Genomic DNA, 17,112 nt, shown 5'->3' with positions numbered 1-17,112 from the left:
GTAGCAATAGATGATGTAAATTACATTAATGAAATTACAGCCATAAAATGGTTTCTTGGAAATTAAATGCACGGAGCACCATCGCTGTAACTTGTTTCTGGAGGAAGTAAACTTGAAATGCTGCTCATTTGTCGGACAAACTGCTCATGTCTCCTACCAGGACAGAGCGAAACGCCAGTCCCTTTGACCGACGTTCTCATCCGCCAATCAATTGAATGGATGTGTGGCGAACCTCCAATCACTGCAGAGATGGGGCGGGAATTTCTTGGAATAGCCTCTTCGCTATTACGTCATGCGCGAACAGCTGGTCCGTTGCGAGAGCTGAAAATGTGGACAAGCGTAGCGATATAAAAATCGCGTCCCTGCCGTCGGGGCGTAAACAGTCAGTTTATCACGATGTGGTGGCTGGAAGGGTTTAGGTCGGGGATGGGCCGCCCGGAGATCCTGTTGCTTGTTTACACCTTGCTCTGCTCTCTCGGAGGTGAGTCGCTCAGTGAGGGTTGAAGTGAGATCTCTATCTTGATGCAGTGGAGCTGTCCTTTGTGCTGGTGCTGAACTATTCAGCACTGAATGGCTTGGCCGTAGCCTATATCACATTCAATGCTAGTGCACTTTGGCCACACAGCAGGTGGAATGCGTTTCTTTTTTGAGCCGGTGTCTTATTTATTTTATGCTTTAATGTTGTCCTAGGCACATCCCCGTGGATAAAGCACAGATTACAGTGTGTGCTACATTCTTGAGGAGCTTCCCGCGAGAAGTGGATGCTTCTTTATGTCTAGCAAGACTTATATCGTAGTATAATCTCGGGCTAAACTGAGAGCAAAGTATGTATTATGCTCCGTATCGAACCGCACTTTATTGCCTTAAATCCCTAGTGTATGCTGGTTTATATTGTTTTAGCTATTTATTTTTTATGAACTATTTATACTCTCACGGAGCCAATAGGCAGTATTAGTTCAGCGTGATTCCCATAGTATCAGCATCACTTGCCTTCGGGAAATATGTAGGCCAATTATCCAATTATTGCTTTTTAATGTCAGCGTGCAAGTCTCGAGACTTATTAGCTCTAGTCATCTAACGCTTGAAAGCGCTAGAGCAGCGCCGAGTTGTTTCTTGTTTATCTCGAGATGCATTTGTAGCTATAGCCTATCGCATCAATAAGGAAGTACATCTGGCTGGCAGAGGAAGACAATACCTGCGCTGCCGTGCCTGAAAGCGCATCTGATGGATGCTGTGCTGCTTTACTGTCTGCTGTACTTGAGCTCCGAGACGGACTTCACACGGACTTGCTGTGCTTTAGGAATAACTGGCGCCGTGGTCTCGTTTGTCTTCTGTAGCCTACTCTATTTTTACTCCATTCCATTATTCATGGATAACAATGGTTTGATTACGAACAGTAGCTTAGCACACATCACAAACTTAAAATAGTATAATATTATTAGATATTTGCTGGTTCATTTTGAAGCTGACAAGCTTAGCGTGCAGTTGTTTGTTTGGGGAAAAAAGATAGCTTGTATTTATATATGCACAGTAAAATGTTTTCAGTAGCCTATTATTATAACACTTGTTTTTGTTTTCATCCACAGATTCTGTAATTCTGTAATTTTTCATTTATAATTAAAAAGACGAATATTTCAACACTTTAATGTTACATGTAGAAATTATGGAAATTACATGCAACTAACCCTGAACCGCATCCTAATCCTACGTTTTAGTAAGTTCATGTTGTTAGTTGATATTACTCAGTACTTAAAATTACACTGTAACAACGACACCTGAAAATAAAGTGTAACCCTACTTTGATTTTTACTGACAAATTCGATTCTTTTAACTTTTTGACCTTATACCCAAATTCTTGAATCTTGACTTTGCACTCTTTATTTTGTACAAAACTGCACTGCATGTGCAACGAGGAGGGTCGTCTATTGGGGGAAATGTTTTCCATTTCCACTGAATACATTTTTCTTTCTTTTTTTTTTTTTGTGTGTTGTCTACTTTACTTACTGCTGACGAGATTCATAATGCATGAGCAATTCATAAACATCACTTGATTAACAGGGCACCAAACACATTGCAAGGAGATCCGCCAGTCACAGGACTTGGCTGCGCACTCGCATTGATCACGGTATTGACAAGCCGCAGGAACGGAGTGATGTTCTGAGGCTAGCACAAAGGAGCAAGACCAATGAGCCATCCAGTCTCGTGGGAGAACAATTCAGAGCAGACCAAAGAAAACAGTTCAATGTGACAGACGTAGACAAAGAGCAGGGCTGTGACTCAGTGAGTGAGAGAAGAGACTTTCAGCTCACCGATTGTGCCTTTGTCTTAGTTGTTCTGGTCTGGAATCGCTCGCACCTCTTGATGTTTTGACTGAGTTCGATCTTACCCTCTGTCCTATTTTTATCTGTTGCAGTCAATATGGGATTTGCTGGGACAAAAACATAAAATCTTTCTATCTATCTATCTATCTATCTATCTATCTATCTATCTATCTATCTATCTATCTATCTATCTATCTATCTATCTATCTATCTATCTATCTATCTATCTATCTATCTATCTATCTATCTATCTATCTATCTATCTATCTATCTATCTATCTATCTATCTATCACAGACCTTTTAGTATTTCAAATGTCAAAACAAGGCATGCTTGTGAGATCCATTTGCTGAGACTTGACCCAAGAAGGGAAGCTTTGCACTGAGTGCTAGTACATTACTTAACACTTACATTTACTCTTTAAGTAGGTGATGTGTTATTATTGAGCTGAAGTCGGTTAAGTACATGAGGATGACAGCCGTTGTTGTGGCTCATCTGTATCAGCAGTTTAGATGTGGAGTGACCAGTGAAGTTTTTTTTTTTCCTGTTGAGAGACCAATAGCCTGATTGTGATGTCAGTTTGTTGGCGAAACTGGATAATTTGGACTGTGGATTTCTTATCGGTTTTTTTAAGATTGGTTTATAATTTAAGATTTATGAGTAATACAGAGTCGAAAAAAATGTGATTGTTAACATTATTTGAAGAGACTTCCGTGTTTTGCATTTGTACCTGAATTATGATGCTGGAGGACGGGTTTTTAAATGTATATGTTTTTTTTTAACAAAAAAAGACTAAAACTGACACAAGGATGTGAATTTATGTACTTGACAAATTGGACAATCGTTGTGCTCCTTATGTAGCAATTTGCTAGTAACAAGTAACATTTTTGAAGAACACAACAATATCATAATTCAAAATGTTTAGCACAGTTTTAGCAAAGTTCTCAAATAATTATTGCAATAAGCCTTATTGACTATTGTTTGTTGCTTTAAAAATACCTTGGTTTGCCATAAAAATAGCTATTGATGATGATGACAATACAAATACATTTTTTTTATTTTAAATTAACTAGGTATTTTATGTCTGTTCAAGTAACCACAGACCAAATTTCTCTCAGAAAGTGCTATTCTGCAAACCCTTGAAATGTGCTCAAGGAAACCTATTCTATTCTACTACACTTCTCTTGTAGACACGACATCTCTTTTGTGCCTTTGTGCGAGGCCTCACTTTATACAGACAATCATTTTTTATGAATACGAAATAATATCCCACAAAGTCTCCACATCCTTGCTTTAGTTACACTCCTCTGCAGCGTAAACCTGTGTTTCATCAGCTGTCCCCGTTCCACAACGCATATCACCTTTACTTGCGTGCAAGTCTGAAATCAATTAAAACGCTGCAAGATGAACGGCGCCACAACAAACCCGCAGGGAGATTTAGGGCTTCATTACTTTGCTCAGTCCGCTGAATACGCGTCACTGCTCTCTGATTGATGCAACACCATCGCATAATTCAATATGCACCGCACCGAGCTGCTAATCTCCAAGTCTCCGGTAACTAATGGAAGTCTTCTTTTGTCATGTCTAAATTGTCGTGCACTGTCAAAAAGTTATTCAGATGGTTGAGTCATGTTGCATCCAAACTGTGGGAAAGTCTTACAGTCGGTGATAAAGAACTAAAGGTGAGGAAAGAAAGCATTTATAAATAATATATGAAGCTTCCTGGATCTGTTCCTTAAGATCTTATGTTTGGGGCATCCTTGTGGCTTCTTCCTTTATTGAGGAAAATAATTCATAATGTCCTAAGGTCTGTTGCATTTTAAATAAATGCTTCTCAAATTCTTCTTGCTTTGCCAGAAAAAAATAGCTAGAGCAACAGTAATCATCTACCTGAATTTGGAATATAAGGGCCCAAAAATCAATCCAATTAAAGGAAAATATGCAGTTTGGTAATTGGCACCACCAGACAAAAAGAAAACAAGCTCTCTGAAATTATATTACATAAAAATGACATAGAAAGATCTATGAACATGGTAACTCTTGAATATGAGAATTTCACTCTTTCTTAAATCCTGAATTTACGTGTTTGTGTATTCTTGAAAATTGCAGTAATAACAAATATCCTTTGTGCTTAACACAGCATACAAATAGCAGATATTACTTAATCAAGTTCGAGATTTCATGACTCAAAATGTGCTCTACCACTACCAATTCGTATGAGTGTGTACGAGGTGACGAATTCGTACGATTTGTGTAAATTCAAGTGATGGGTAGGTTTAGGGGTGGGTCAGGGGTAGGTAATTTGTACGAATTCATACGAAATGGGCAACTCAACTCATTAGCAAAAATCGTACAAATTCGTACGAGTGAGGTCGTATGAATTTATACAAATTAGCCATCTTGTAAAATGCGTACAAATTGTCGTGAGATCGGGTTGGCTGTACCAATAGAAAGGCCTGTTATAGGGATAAGGAGCTGACCCTTAAAATGAATTGCATTGGTGTATGAGTGAACAGATGTAGTCAGGTTAAATCATTTATATTGTGGTCTTTAACAAAACAAGTTACTATTTGAAATACATTTGGCCTTTTAATTTTAGATGTTTTTTTGTTTTTTGATTTTTGCATATTTGCTAATTACCAATTGATAATGGCGAAAAAAACCTTAATTCACCCATCACAAAACATATAATCATATGATATAAGCAAACATATTTGTTGTATTTAATATTCAAAACCAGCAGAAAATGTACTGTGTTCATGTGACTCAGTCATAATGTAGATTCTTTTAACTTTCTGCTCTCTTTTTGTTGTTGTTGCTTATAACCTTTGTCACACTGTCACGTAGTACTTCCGCATTCAGTGATCTTTGCGCACTGCAACTTCCGTTGAATCACCGATCACTCTGGCGAACTGATGACGGACTACACTAGGTTTATTTATACAGCATCCCTGGTAAATTAGTCTGATTCACTAAAGTGCCGGTGTCATGCCGAAAAGTGATGGTCTGCTGAAAATTGATGGCCGGCCGCGGGAGCGCGCGAAGCACGTTAAAGATGTATCGCCCGTTCTCGTTATGAATGCAGCTTTTATGTGGATCAAACTGACATAACGTGCAAATAAACATTATTATTATTAAAATACCTGTAAAGGGCCAATACAACCATTCTAATGCACATATTTCACCTGCCAAAAAGAGATTAAAGCCTCTACTTATTAATTAAAAGGTTATTTCTGCCCTGAAATTAGTTGATTATATTCACGAGGGTTACATCTGACTGATTATAACTCACCTACTACTTTTTACTTATTAAAATACATGTAAAGGGCCAATATAACTATTATAATTCAGTACTATTTCACCTGCCAAAAAGTGATTGAAGCCTCTACATATTGATTGAAAGGTTAACTATTTCTGCCCTTAAATTAGTCGATTATTCATGAGGATTAAATCTGACTGATTATAACTCACCTACTACTTTTTACCTATTAAAATACCTGTAAAGGGCCAATACAACCATTATAATGCAGTTTTCACCTGAACGAACAAACGCGCTACATTGTTTTATTTTAAAGTTTGGACTTTCATCCCGAACTGCTTTAATCCACTTCTTCCTTATACTCAATTCAGTCGGGAATCCATGAAAACTTAAGTAGGGTTGGCGTTGTTGGTTAGATTTACAAAGTGGAACAGAGCAGTGACATCTAGCCTTAGTTTCAGCCATTGTTGAACTGCGTCAGAAATGGACATGCACAAAGTTGACAAATCCCGCCCATGAAACCCGGAAGCCCCTAATCCCCTATAAGGTATGGAACAAACCATTCCACACCTTATGTGGTAAAACCATTGGTAAATGGTAAAATGGTAAAAACCATTTCCAACACTTCAAAAAATCACTTTCCAATACTACTTAGCAAAGATATCACTATGAATGAATCATCATTGTGGGATAATTCAGTTCCCAGTTTGCTTTAGAAACCTATGAAATAGCTTACGTCCGCTAAAGATCAGTGTGACTGTGAAAATAATGTCCAGCATTTTCAAAACTAAAGTAGTGCACAAAACATCATAAAAAACCTTCACCAAGTGGGTGAAATTACTGTATGTTGTACAAGTAATGTGTACAGTGCAGTCCTGATGTTTAACTCAAAACAATAAAACAAATGTACATATACATGCTTATACATACATATATATATATATATATATATATATATATATATATATATACACATATTATGCAGAGAAAGCAAGAACACGCTCACTGCTATGACTGTCAGAAAATAGAGAAGGTAGGCTAACCGATGAAGCCAAATATGTTCTTGGTTTTAGCTTATTCGTGAAGATGACAGTTTTATGACTTAGACTTTATTATATCTGCATCAGACGCCCTGTTTGTCATTTATTATTCCAAGCTATCTTTACCATGAATCACTTTAAGGATCTAAAAAAAAAAAACACAGTTAAACCAAAATGTAATAAAGCCATCCATTAACTGACACTGGCGGCACTTGTGTGAGTGACAGCTGAAGTGATTCTAAACGCTTTTGATCATAACACCGACAAAAAACATATTGAGCAGAGAGGAGGATGGCATTATCAGATTGCATTTGTTTTGAGTGCCACCTTCTGATCCAGCGGCTCTCTGTTCAATTTACACCAGCAATACTCTTCTCGCTGTTGTTGGAATGAGATGTACGGTGCGATTACCGGGGCTTGTGTTCTACTCCAGAGGTCTGGTCTGTCGTCCTTTGCTTCTCTCTGTGTGATTTTGGCATTAGGGCCACTTTGCTAATTGCACTCGGCTCTGCACATCCGTTCTCTTACTGAGTCACCAACTGCTACCAGGGGAAAAGAGCTCTCTTTCCCTCATCAGGATCTCATATGCCTTCTTTTTTTTCAGACACACTCTTGCTCCCCATGACATATCCTCCAATTCACGCAGCTTGCTGTGAAAGGTTACCGTGACATATTTCTCTCATCCTCAAAAAAACATTAATTAGCCGAACCGTCTGAAGTGGATAGTTCTTGTTTAAATTCCGAAAGACTCGGGTTCAAGAGTCAAGTTTATGTTCTTGATTACGGAATGTGTTGAGTTCAATGGCTTAGACTTAAAGTTGAAAATCATTAATGAGTGTATCAATGACAAATAAAGCCTCAAAAAAGGTTTGCTGCTCCAGAATGGTTTGGTAGTCCTCGGCAGTGACACGCTTATCAAGCAAAGTAGGGAATGCCCAAACCATCACTGATCCACCCTGTGCTTCACTCTGGGCAGCAACAGTCCAGGAGTTAAGCCTCTTTGGGGCTTCTCCACACTGTAACTCCCACAGATGTGGGAAAGATGGTGAAGGTAGACTCATCAGAGAACATGTTTCACATTGTCCACAGCCCATGATTTGCACTGTTGGCGGCACTATTGAAACCGACATTTGGCATTTGCACAAGCGACCCAAGGTTTGGATATCGCTGCCAGATCATGAATATTGACTCTGCGGAGTTCCCTACGAACAGTGTTTCTGGAAAGAGGAGAGTCGAGGTGCGCATTAAATTCTACAATGAGTTTGGCAGCTGTGCTTTTATGTGTTTTGAATACAATCCGGGTTAGTACCTGGACATCAATTTCAGACGGCTTTGTCTTATGTCGACAGTTGCTGTTGGATGTGGTTCGTCCTACATTATGTGGTGTGTGCCAACATTACCATGAATAGCATAGCTCTCAATACACCACAAAGATGTGCTGTCCTGGTCACCGATGAGCTGGCATCTCACGCACAAACAACATGTCCTCTTTTGAAGTCTGATGTCTCCCACTGTGTTGTGTGAATTGCAATATTTTATGCATAGCTGTGCAATTGCTCTGCTAATTCAACCTTCACACTCTTAGTGATGGAAGATAAAATCAGTGAAGATTAGCCACCAGGCCACTTGTGTATTGACGTGAAACCTCCAATACTAATGATAAGTGTTTCAGTGTTATTGTCCAACACCTGTATACTATACTGTATTTTCCTCCTATATTCCTACTTATTGTGAAATTTTAGCAAAGTAACCCTCCTAGTGTATGGCATCTTACACATTATTTTTTGATTGTGTATTTTATTCATTTTAAATAAGTATTGCATTTTAGTGGTCAGGAATTTTGAATCTTAACAAGTATACCAGGAAATGCATTTAATATGCAATTAAATGACTCATGACTGGGAATATGCTAATTACTGCCCCCCCCCTCCTTCTTTTTAATTACATATAAAAATAAAATACAAGTGTTTTAGTCAACAGTCTCTATTGAAGTAAAGTAGTAAGTTGATACAAAACAAAATCCCATGACATCACATTTGGTTACAGTGCATTCGATTGGTTAGATTACACTGTATTGGTTGTGATTGAAGAACAATAGAATCATGTTTTAAATTGATAGAAAAAAATATCAGCTTAAGTCACTTAAAATATCAAAAATGCATTCATCAAACTTTAATGGAACACTGTATAATAACTGATACATTTTTAATGCGCCCCCTGTCGTGCGGAGTTCTCTTAACTACCATGAACAAACATTTAAATTAATTACTTGATACAATGCACTTAATTTGTACATATACATGTTTTACTTTGTACTTGTAAAAACAGTGCCTGCATATGAAGAGTTCAGATGCAAAAGCCTCTAAGTGCCATTTGAAATTTTCTTCTAGAATGATAATTTTTATCAAGCTTGTATATTTAAGTTCAGTGATTTCACTTAAATGGCAATGATGATTACCTATTAATTGTTATTTAAGTGAAATTACTGAACTTAAATATACAAGTTTGATAAAAATCATCATTCAAGAAGAAAATTTCAAATGGCATTTAGAGGCTTTTGCATCTGAACTCTTCATATTACATCTGTAATTTCTGTAATGGCATCTGTTGACCCTTTACTTACCCCTTAATCCCTTAAATATTAACCCACTCCACTACATGAACAACTACATCATCCCTAACCATTTATTTTCCATGTGAGTAAATAGTAGTTAAAGACACTTAATATAAAGTGACCGATTTTCCTTTACTTGATATAATAATGCATCTAAAATGATTAATCTTATTATCATGAAAATAATTGGATATGTAAAACATCTTTAACTACATCTTAGAACAATCTTATCTTAAATGTATTATTTAATTCTTCTTCTTCTTTTTATTATTATTATAGGGGCATTCATTGCAGTTGCACCACCTAACTTTTGCAACTTTGAACAGTCTCCTACTTGGATGCCTGTATAATTTTTGCTCATAGTACATACATATCATTTTTAAATACAATAAAGAAGTTTATGATATAATATATGATACATTGGTTGTACTACGGACATGGAAAGCGTACCAGTTTACAAATGTTTTCTCCTCTAGATGCCACATTAACATGATTACTGTTACCTTATCAGTTCACAATAAAAGAGCCATGTTTGCAGTTGTCCCATCCATTTGAGAATATACAAAAGTTTTTCAGTTATCTCAACTGCTTTAAAACTACTGATTTATAATGTTATTATTTTGATATTGTTATTATTAAAACACCTTTTTAAATAGTTTTCTTAGTCTGTTCATTTGCTCATACGGTTGCTCCACCTGACATTTTGCGAGTTTAAGATTCCAAAACACAAAATAATATTTATTATTTGAATGTGCTGAAAATGAATTCAAACTAGAAATGTTTTATAGCAATAAAGTGATAGATGTCATGAGTTTATCAAATTATTTTAAGAGGAAAGAATTCACTTGCACACAAAAATATGCACGTCATGTCAGTGACCCGAGCGGCTTTGCCTTTCTGTCAAATTCAGTTCGTACCGAAATTTACGATTTGCGTAAGCTGGGTTTTTGTGATTCCTCTTTCATTTCTTCATGTTTCAGATGAGAAGGATTGATGGGAATTAGGAGAGATCAGGGCCATTAGGAAGACTAATCCACATGTAATCCAGCACCAGCCTAACTAAAGTTTCCTCTGGGATATTGTGCTACTCTTGTTGGGGAAGAACCACCTGCTTTTGGTCTGCATTAGAGAGATGGACATGGCGACAGAGTGTGCAAACATTAACGGGATAGTTACCCCCCGAAAAAAAAAAAAAAGAAAATTCTGAAAAATGTACTCGCCATCAAACCTGTATGACTTTTTCTTCTGAGAAAAGTGGGCATTACGTACTATCGTGCATGCAGCCACTCGAAGAAAAAAAAAGAGAATAAGTCTTTATTCATCAAGCCCCTGTAATAATTGATGTGAAAACAAATTAAAGTTGTTGATGTTTTTCATTTGGAAACTTTAGTGAATTCTGTTTTTGGAGTTTTGCGAAAATATTGGTAGAGGTGCATTTTTCCAATGAGCCAAGGTCAAAACCAGGACCTGTCATTTTTTTCCATTAGGATATATATGGCCCATACTTTATATCTTTTCTCGAAATAGCGAGAGAGGAAGCAAGAGGGAGCGTAAATATGAATGCTGAGAAAGTGACAAGGACAGGAGAGAGAAATGGAGAGAGACAAAAGCGAGAGCGTGAGGCTGACAGCTGCTTTGCCTGTGGCCATCCAGAGCGGCTGGTGTGCTGAGGAGCAACTGAGGCCTGACAGATAAAATTGCGGACGGATAGTCTGGATGCTGAGAGGAGGAGAACGAGTTACAGAGAGAAAAGAAAAGCAGAGAGCTTTTCTGCTGTGTCTGCTAGCGCAGTAACAATGTCATCCATCATTCCTCTTATTATCATTAATTATTATCAACGCACCAGAGGCCCATTTACATCAAGCTCAGAGAGGCAAAGAGGGGATTCCTACACTCACAGAGCTGCCACAGCCTGTCTGTCCATCTCTCTGTGTGTGTGTGTGTGGGCGAGCGAGCAAGCGTCTTTTTTGTGTCTGCCAAGGGTGTTGAGCTTATTTCCAACAGACCTAGTCTGGGCAGTGACATCTCTGAGTGTGGTATTTTCGGTCTTTTCTTTTTTGATTGCTTATGCAATGCCCAAGTGTCACAGGGATTTTTTTTTTTTTTTGCTGCAAGTCATAATGGCTGAAATGGCCCAACAATGAATTGGCTTCGAGTTAATATGGGGACACATGCAATATAAATATACATTTTATTGTTGTCATTGTCATGATTACAAATCTGTCTTCTTATAGATCTGTACAGATTACATATCTGGCTTTGCTGTTTTTTTTCTACCCTTTTTTGTATATATTTTTTTTATTTATAAAATAAAAATTTACCCTTTTTAATATTTTTTTATTGTAATAATATTCATATTTTATCAAAATCAGTTATCAGTTCAAAAGTTTGGGGTCTGGATTTTTTTTATTTGATCTTACTCCCCAAGGATGCTTTTATTTAATCAAAATAATGTAAAACAGCATGTGAATTATTATTTTTTCTTTCTATTTGAATATATATTTTTGCAGTTTATTCCTGTGTTGGCAAAGCTGCATTTTCAGCATCATTACTCCAATCTTCAGTGTCACATGATCCATTCGAAGTCATTTCTAAATCATTCTAATTTTAATATTTAGTGTTCAAGACGCAGTTCATATTATTGTCAATGTGAAAAAAAGTTGCTTAATATTTTTGTGGAAACGTTGATCTTTTTTCAGTTCAATTAAATTAAGATTTGTAGCTCAGTAAAATGAGATTTGTACACACAGACCCGCAATTGTATAAATGTGTTTTATTGCTGTAATATAGTACCAGTCATAATGATTACAGATGAGATATTTGCATATATATCTCATTTTTGGATGCTTTTGAGTATATTAAAAAATGTAGTTATTTTACATTCCATGCTGAAAAAAAGTGAAAAAGTGGTTAGCTCTCAGCCTGGGTAAACTGATTAGAGTTGTCTGTTTTAATGGTTTTAGAGGTGGTTCAGACACTTTTAATCTGCTCAGCATGGTTAAACCAGCTTTTCCTGGCCGGGCAACCATCTATAGACCAGCTTAACACCAACTTAAGAGACAAGATCATGTGACACTGAAGACTAGCAACCCCCCTTAGGCTAATTCCCTTTTGCTAAAAGCATTTTTGGTTTTTGTAAAGCTCTTTTTGATTGGAGGTACAGTACTGTACAGGTATTCCTTTTAAAAACAGTTTCTGTACAAGATCGAAAGTCTTAATCGCCACGGTATTTTTCTTTTTAACATTTCAATATCCTCTTCTGTGTGCCTAAAAGCAGAGCCAACACATCTGAACCTGTGCTGTCTGTTTGCACTGCTGCTGCCGGGGGTCTTTATTCAGCAGAAGATGCTTTGAATGATTCATGACCTGAAGTAAGCTACTGGGGGCATCTGGGCATGTGGAAACTCCCCTTAGGAGGTCTGCCTGTGTCAAAGGAAGGCAAAAGAGGAAATCAATAGGGGAAGATTTTTTCAGACACTGAGCATAAAGGCATTGGCTGCATCAGAGAGTGACTCAAAATCACTTCATCGCTGCAGTGCACAGTTTACTAGTTTTGAATTTTTGGTAGATTCGTAGATTCATTTTTGATAGTTTTTCTCTTTTATTGTGTTAAAGAAATATTCCGTGTTCAGCTCAGTCGAGACTTGTTGATTGATTCACAAGCATTAAAATACTGCTTCGAAAGTATTGCCACAAGATGTAAATGTGTGTTGATGTGATTTGACTGTGAAACAAATCACTTACTAACCTGTTTTGACAATGTGAAACCCTAAAACAACTATAAAAATTATTTAAAAGCTTTAAAGCTCAGAAAATACACAAGTTTTAACAGGAGATTTAATGTAAGTGCTTTGCATTTCACAATTCACTTTAATTGTAAGTGCCTCACAAAGGGAGAAAAATCAATTTTTACCTTTTTAAAAAAATGCTATATTTGTTGTAGTCAAAATTATTCCATCTTGAACACCAAATATTAACATTAGAGTGACTTCGGATCATGCCATAAATGCTGTCAAGTGAGCTAACCTGGTACTGTACCTGAAATATTCTTTTACACGTTCAATTTCAAACACATTTTTTAAATAGCATTTAAATATTGAATGATTGAAGTGCACTGAAGAGAACTGCTTGCCCGCTGGGTCGGGTCTGGCTCTGAGTGTGTCCTGCGTTCTAGTCATTTTTGCGTACTTTCTAGTCCCACAATCTTCAATCAGTCAAAATGACCTGCAGTCAGCACACACTCCGCACGACCCAGCGGGCAAGTGGTTCTCCAAACTCCTAGGCCTCTCAGAGTGCCCTCTCAATTGTTCACACCAGATCCTACATCTCCATTTTCACCGTTGCTAACATTAATATTAAAAGCTCACATCTTCTTTATTACAGTCTTTCACCTTTCAGCAAGGCCACACCGAACTCTCAATGCAGCCCTGCCAAGAAGCTGAAATTGGCTCTCGGTCTTTACCCTGGCTCCTGTCAGGTGCAATATGCCAAACGCCAGAGACAAGGCTTCATTTTTGGCAGCAGTAAATGGGCCTGGCAGGCCTGGTCTTTTTAAAGGTTTAATGGATGAAGGGTGAACATAATATAAATGATATGCTGTCTGCAGATTAGTTGCCTAGAGCTATATATATTTATATATTTTTTTACCTGTAAGCTAGCACCCGAAACGATGCTACAATGCTTGTTCAGAAAGCAATTAGCATAGCTCAGCTGAGAGGAAGTGTTCTGCTGTGGAAGTGCCAGTGTGCTATTTTGGATTGATGCCTTGCCATTTTCACGCTGGTGGCCTTTTCATGTAATATATTTGTTCTTTAATAGATTACAGTGGTTTGAGTCAGTTGATTCATATGAATGAACCCCCGACATTTGCATGTTTTTCAAGCCGAAATGTGTTTCAAAGCATTACTTAAACTCAGACGGAACCAGTACACACACATTTTATTAATCTAATTATATTTTGGGCTACATAAACTCTGTAACCACAATAAGCCCCACAACATGGAAAGAGACCTTCCTCATGCTGCTGGAGATCAATGTGAGCTCTAGGCAAGTAATCTGCAGACAGCATATCATTGGGCTCTGCAGCAATTCTGTGAGTGTCTTTCTATCCCCGCAGCATTAGAAAGGCCATCATAACACCTCTGACAGATCTGAGCCACAGAGACTGATGGGCTTCTCGATTCATTCAGTTGAATGCTACTGGATAATAACCAAAAGAATCGTCCCTCGTAGTCATATAATTGCATTTCCGAAATGTTATAAATGCTTAATGACCTGCTCTGAACCCTAATAAAGTCCTGTGTGCTGACCTCCCTCCTGGGAGCTGCTTAATTGGATTACTTTTTACCCCCATCATCATCTGCTTCTGATTTCTGTGGAAAACCCTTGTCCTTGATCATCTCGTCTTATATTTTAGTCTGCCACCTTGTAATTTTATTTCAAGACGAGATTGCTCATCTTTCTTCGCTGGTTACTGGCAATTTCATCTGCGTAGTTCTACATCAGAATAGAGGGAGAAAGCAAGCGCCAAAAAAAAAAAAAAAAAAAAACAGGCAGATTTGATTATTTGTACAAAACATTCAAAAATCGAAATTCCCACAGAATCTAAAACATATTTAAATACGCACAGCTTTAGAAATGTAAAAATCTTTATGGATTATCTATTATTATATTATTATATTAAAGTTTAATTTGCAAAGTCATGTTTAGCTATTTAATTCAGATGCAAAAGCCTCTAAGTGCCATTTAAAATTTTCTTCTAGAATGATCATTTTTATCAAGCTTGTATTATTTAAGTTCAGTAATTTCACTTAAATTGCAATGAGGATTACCTATTAATTGTTATTGAAGTGAAATTACTGAACTTGAATATATAAGCTTGATAAAAATGACCATTTTAGAAGAAAATTTCATATGGCATTTAGAGGCTTTTGCATCTGAACTCTTCGTATATTATTGTAAAATGGCTCCAGAAATATCTCAGGACAGGATGAAAATTTGGTAAACAATGATGGCATTGAACATATATTTAATGTCATTGAATAAAACTATTAAGCTATGAATTCCGTTAAATATGTTTTATAAGCTGTCGATGCATTTATAATGCATGTTTCAGTGTTTATACAAACCTGTCTATGCACAATAAAAAGTTCAAAAGTGTGTGAAGATACTTATGACCATCACAGGTATAAATTACATATATATAAAACAGAAAACAGTTGTTTCAAAGGGCCCCTATTATGCTCACATCCATGTTCATATTTTTGTTTATGGGGTCTACTAAAATATGTTTACATCATTTAATGTTCAAAAACTATTTTCCTATAATTTACATGTTGCAGCACCTGTATGTCTGAAGCTCTGTTTTTAAAAACTTTCGGTTTCTTTAAAAAACGTCTTTCAAAAAGCGCTGATTGGTCTACCGCTTAAAAAGAGTATCTCCTGAGGCGCTGTAACTATGCCGTCAATTTAGCCATATCAGTTCGAGCTCAAGTCCGATAATGACAGTCAATAAGAACATTGTGATCCACCTCTGATCAACCTCCTTCACAAGCACGACTTGTACAGGACATTTCACAGTAGTTATACTTTATTTTATACCTCTTACATTTCAGATGTGATGTTATAATTGTATAATTAACCTCTGATCTGCATTGAACTGCATGGTTCAGCAGTCATTTGAAAAAAAGGATGAGAACACAACAAAAGGTTTTGGTATTATACTACTGAGGAATAGTGTTTAAAACATATTAATAGTAATTTAAATAATAATAATAGTTCACACCATTATTGTCTCTTTGATCATATATGCAGCTTGGTGAGCATAAGAGACATAAAACATGGCAAAAAAGCCCCAAACTTTTGAACAAAAGTTTATGTGCTAGTGCTACTTTACAGATGAATGCATACAGTATGATTGCCAATGAGATCACATTGGGAACACTTTGGGACACTTTTTGCGATTTTAAAGGGTTAGTTCACCCAAAAATGAAAATTCTGTCAGTACTATTTACTCACCCTCATGTTGTTCCAAACCTCTATGTATTTATTTGTTCTGCTGAACACAAAGGAAGATATTTGGAAGAATGTTTTAATCAAACAGATCTGATTCCCCATTGACTACTATAGTATGTATTTTTTCCTACTATGGTGAGTAAAATACTGGGTCCCACTTTATATTAAGTGGCTTTAAGTACTATGTACTTACATCAAAAAATAAGTACAATGTACTTATTTTGTTCAGGTTGTATTGTAAAACACTTTTGTTGCTATTGAGGTGTGATACGGGTAAGGTTAGGGTTAGGTGTGGTTGTATGGGTCGGTTTAAGGGTGGGTTAAGGTGTAAGGGAAAGGTCTACTGTGTAATTACAAATGTAATTACATTTATTAATTACACCTGTAATTACATCCAGGTATTTTCAAAATATAAGCACAATGTAAAAGCATGTATGTACACAATAAGTCCATTGTATCAAATTATTAATTTCAATGTAAGTACATAGTACTTAAAGCCACTTAATATAAAGTGGGACCAAATACTGACATAATTTTCATTTTTGGGTGAACTAACCCTTTAAATCGAGATGTTGAACATGAGTAAATACTGACAGAATTTTCATTTTTGGGTGAACTAACTCTTTAAATCGAGATGTTGGAGGAAATTGAGCACATGTGATTGGCTTGTACATCCAAAATCACTTTTCATTCATTGGCCATCTGAAAACTTAGATAAAACTTAGATAAAAAGCCTTCTTTCTCCCACTTTCTGATGATTGCAGTCCACGTTTTAAGATGCACAGCTGGAGTATTACAACCAATTCTCCCATAAAGTTTATTTACAGAGCACTGGGTTAATGCCGGTCATAAATGGCAAATCAAA

At 36.7% G+C, this 17,112-nt stretch overlaps 1 protein-coding gene across 1 annotated transcript in view; it reads left to right on the top strand.

Moving 5' to 3' along the window:
• The first annotated feature begins 291 nt into the window (after nt 1-291).
• tmem8b (transmembrane protein 8B) overlaps nt 292-17,112 on the top strand; it is a 131,369-nt gene continuing 114,548 nt past the window's right edge. Inside the window, exon 1 of the mRNA XM_039649925.2 lies at nt 292-481. Within this exon, the coding sequence (XP_039505859.1) occupies nt 397-481 (85 nt within the window). The 5' untranslated portion in view covers nt 292-396. The remainder of the gene's footprint in view (nt 482-17,112) is intronic.

This window comes from Pimephales promelas, chromosome 4 (assembly GCF_988280905.1).
Source record: "Pimephales promelas chromosome 4, fPimPro1.hap1.1, whole genome shotgun sequence".
NCBI lineage: Eukaryota > Metazoa > Chordata > Actinopteri > Cypriniformes > Leuciscidae > Pimephales > Pimephales promelas.
The sequence above is the reverse complement of the archived record's forward strand: the minus strand, read 5'-3'. Positions and strand labels throughout refer to the sequence as shown.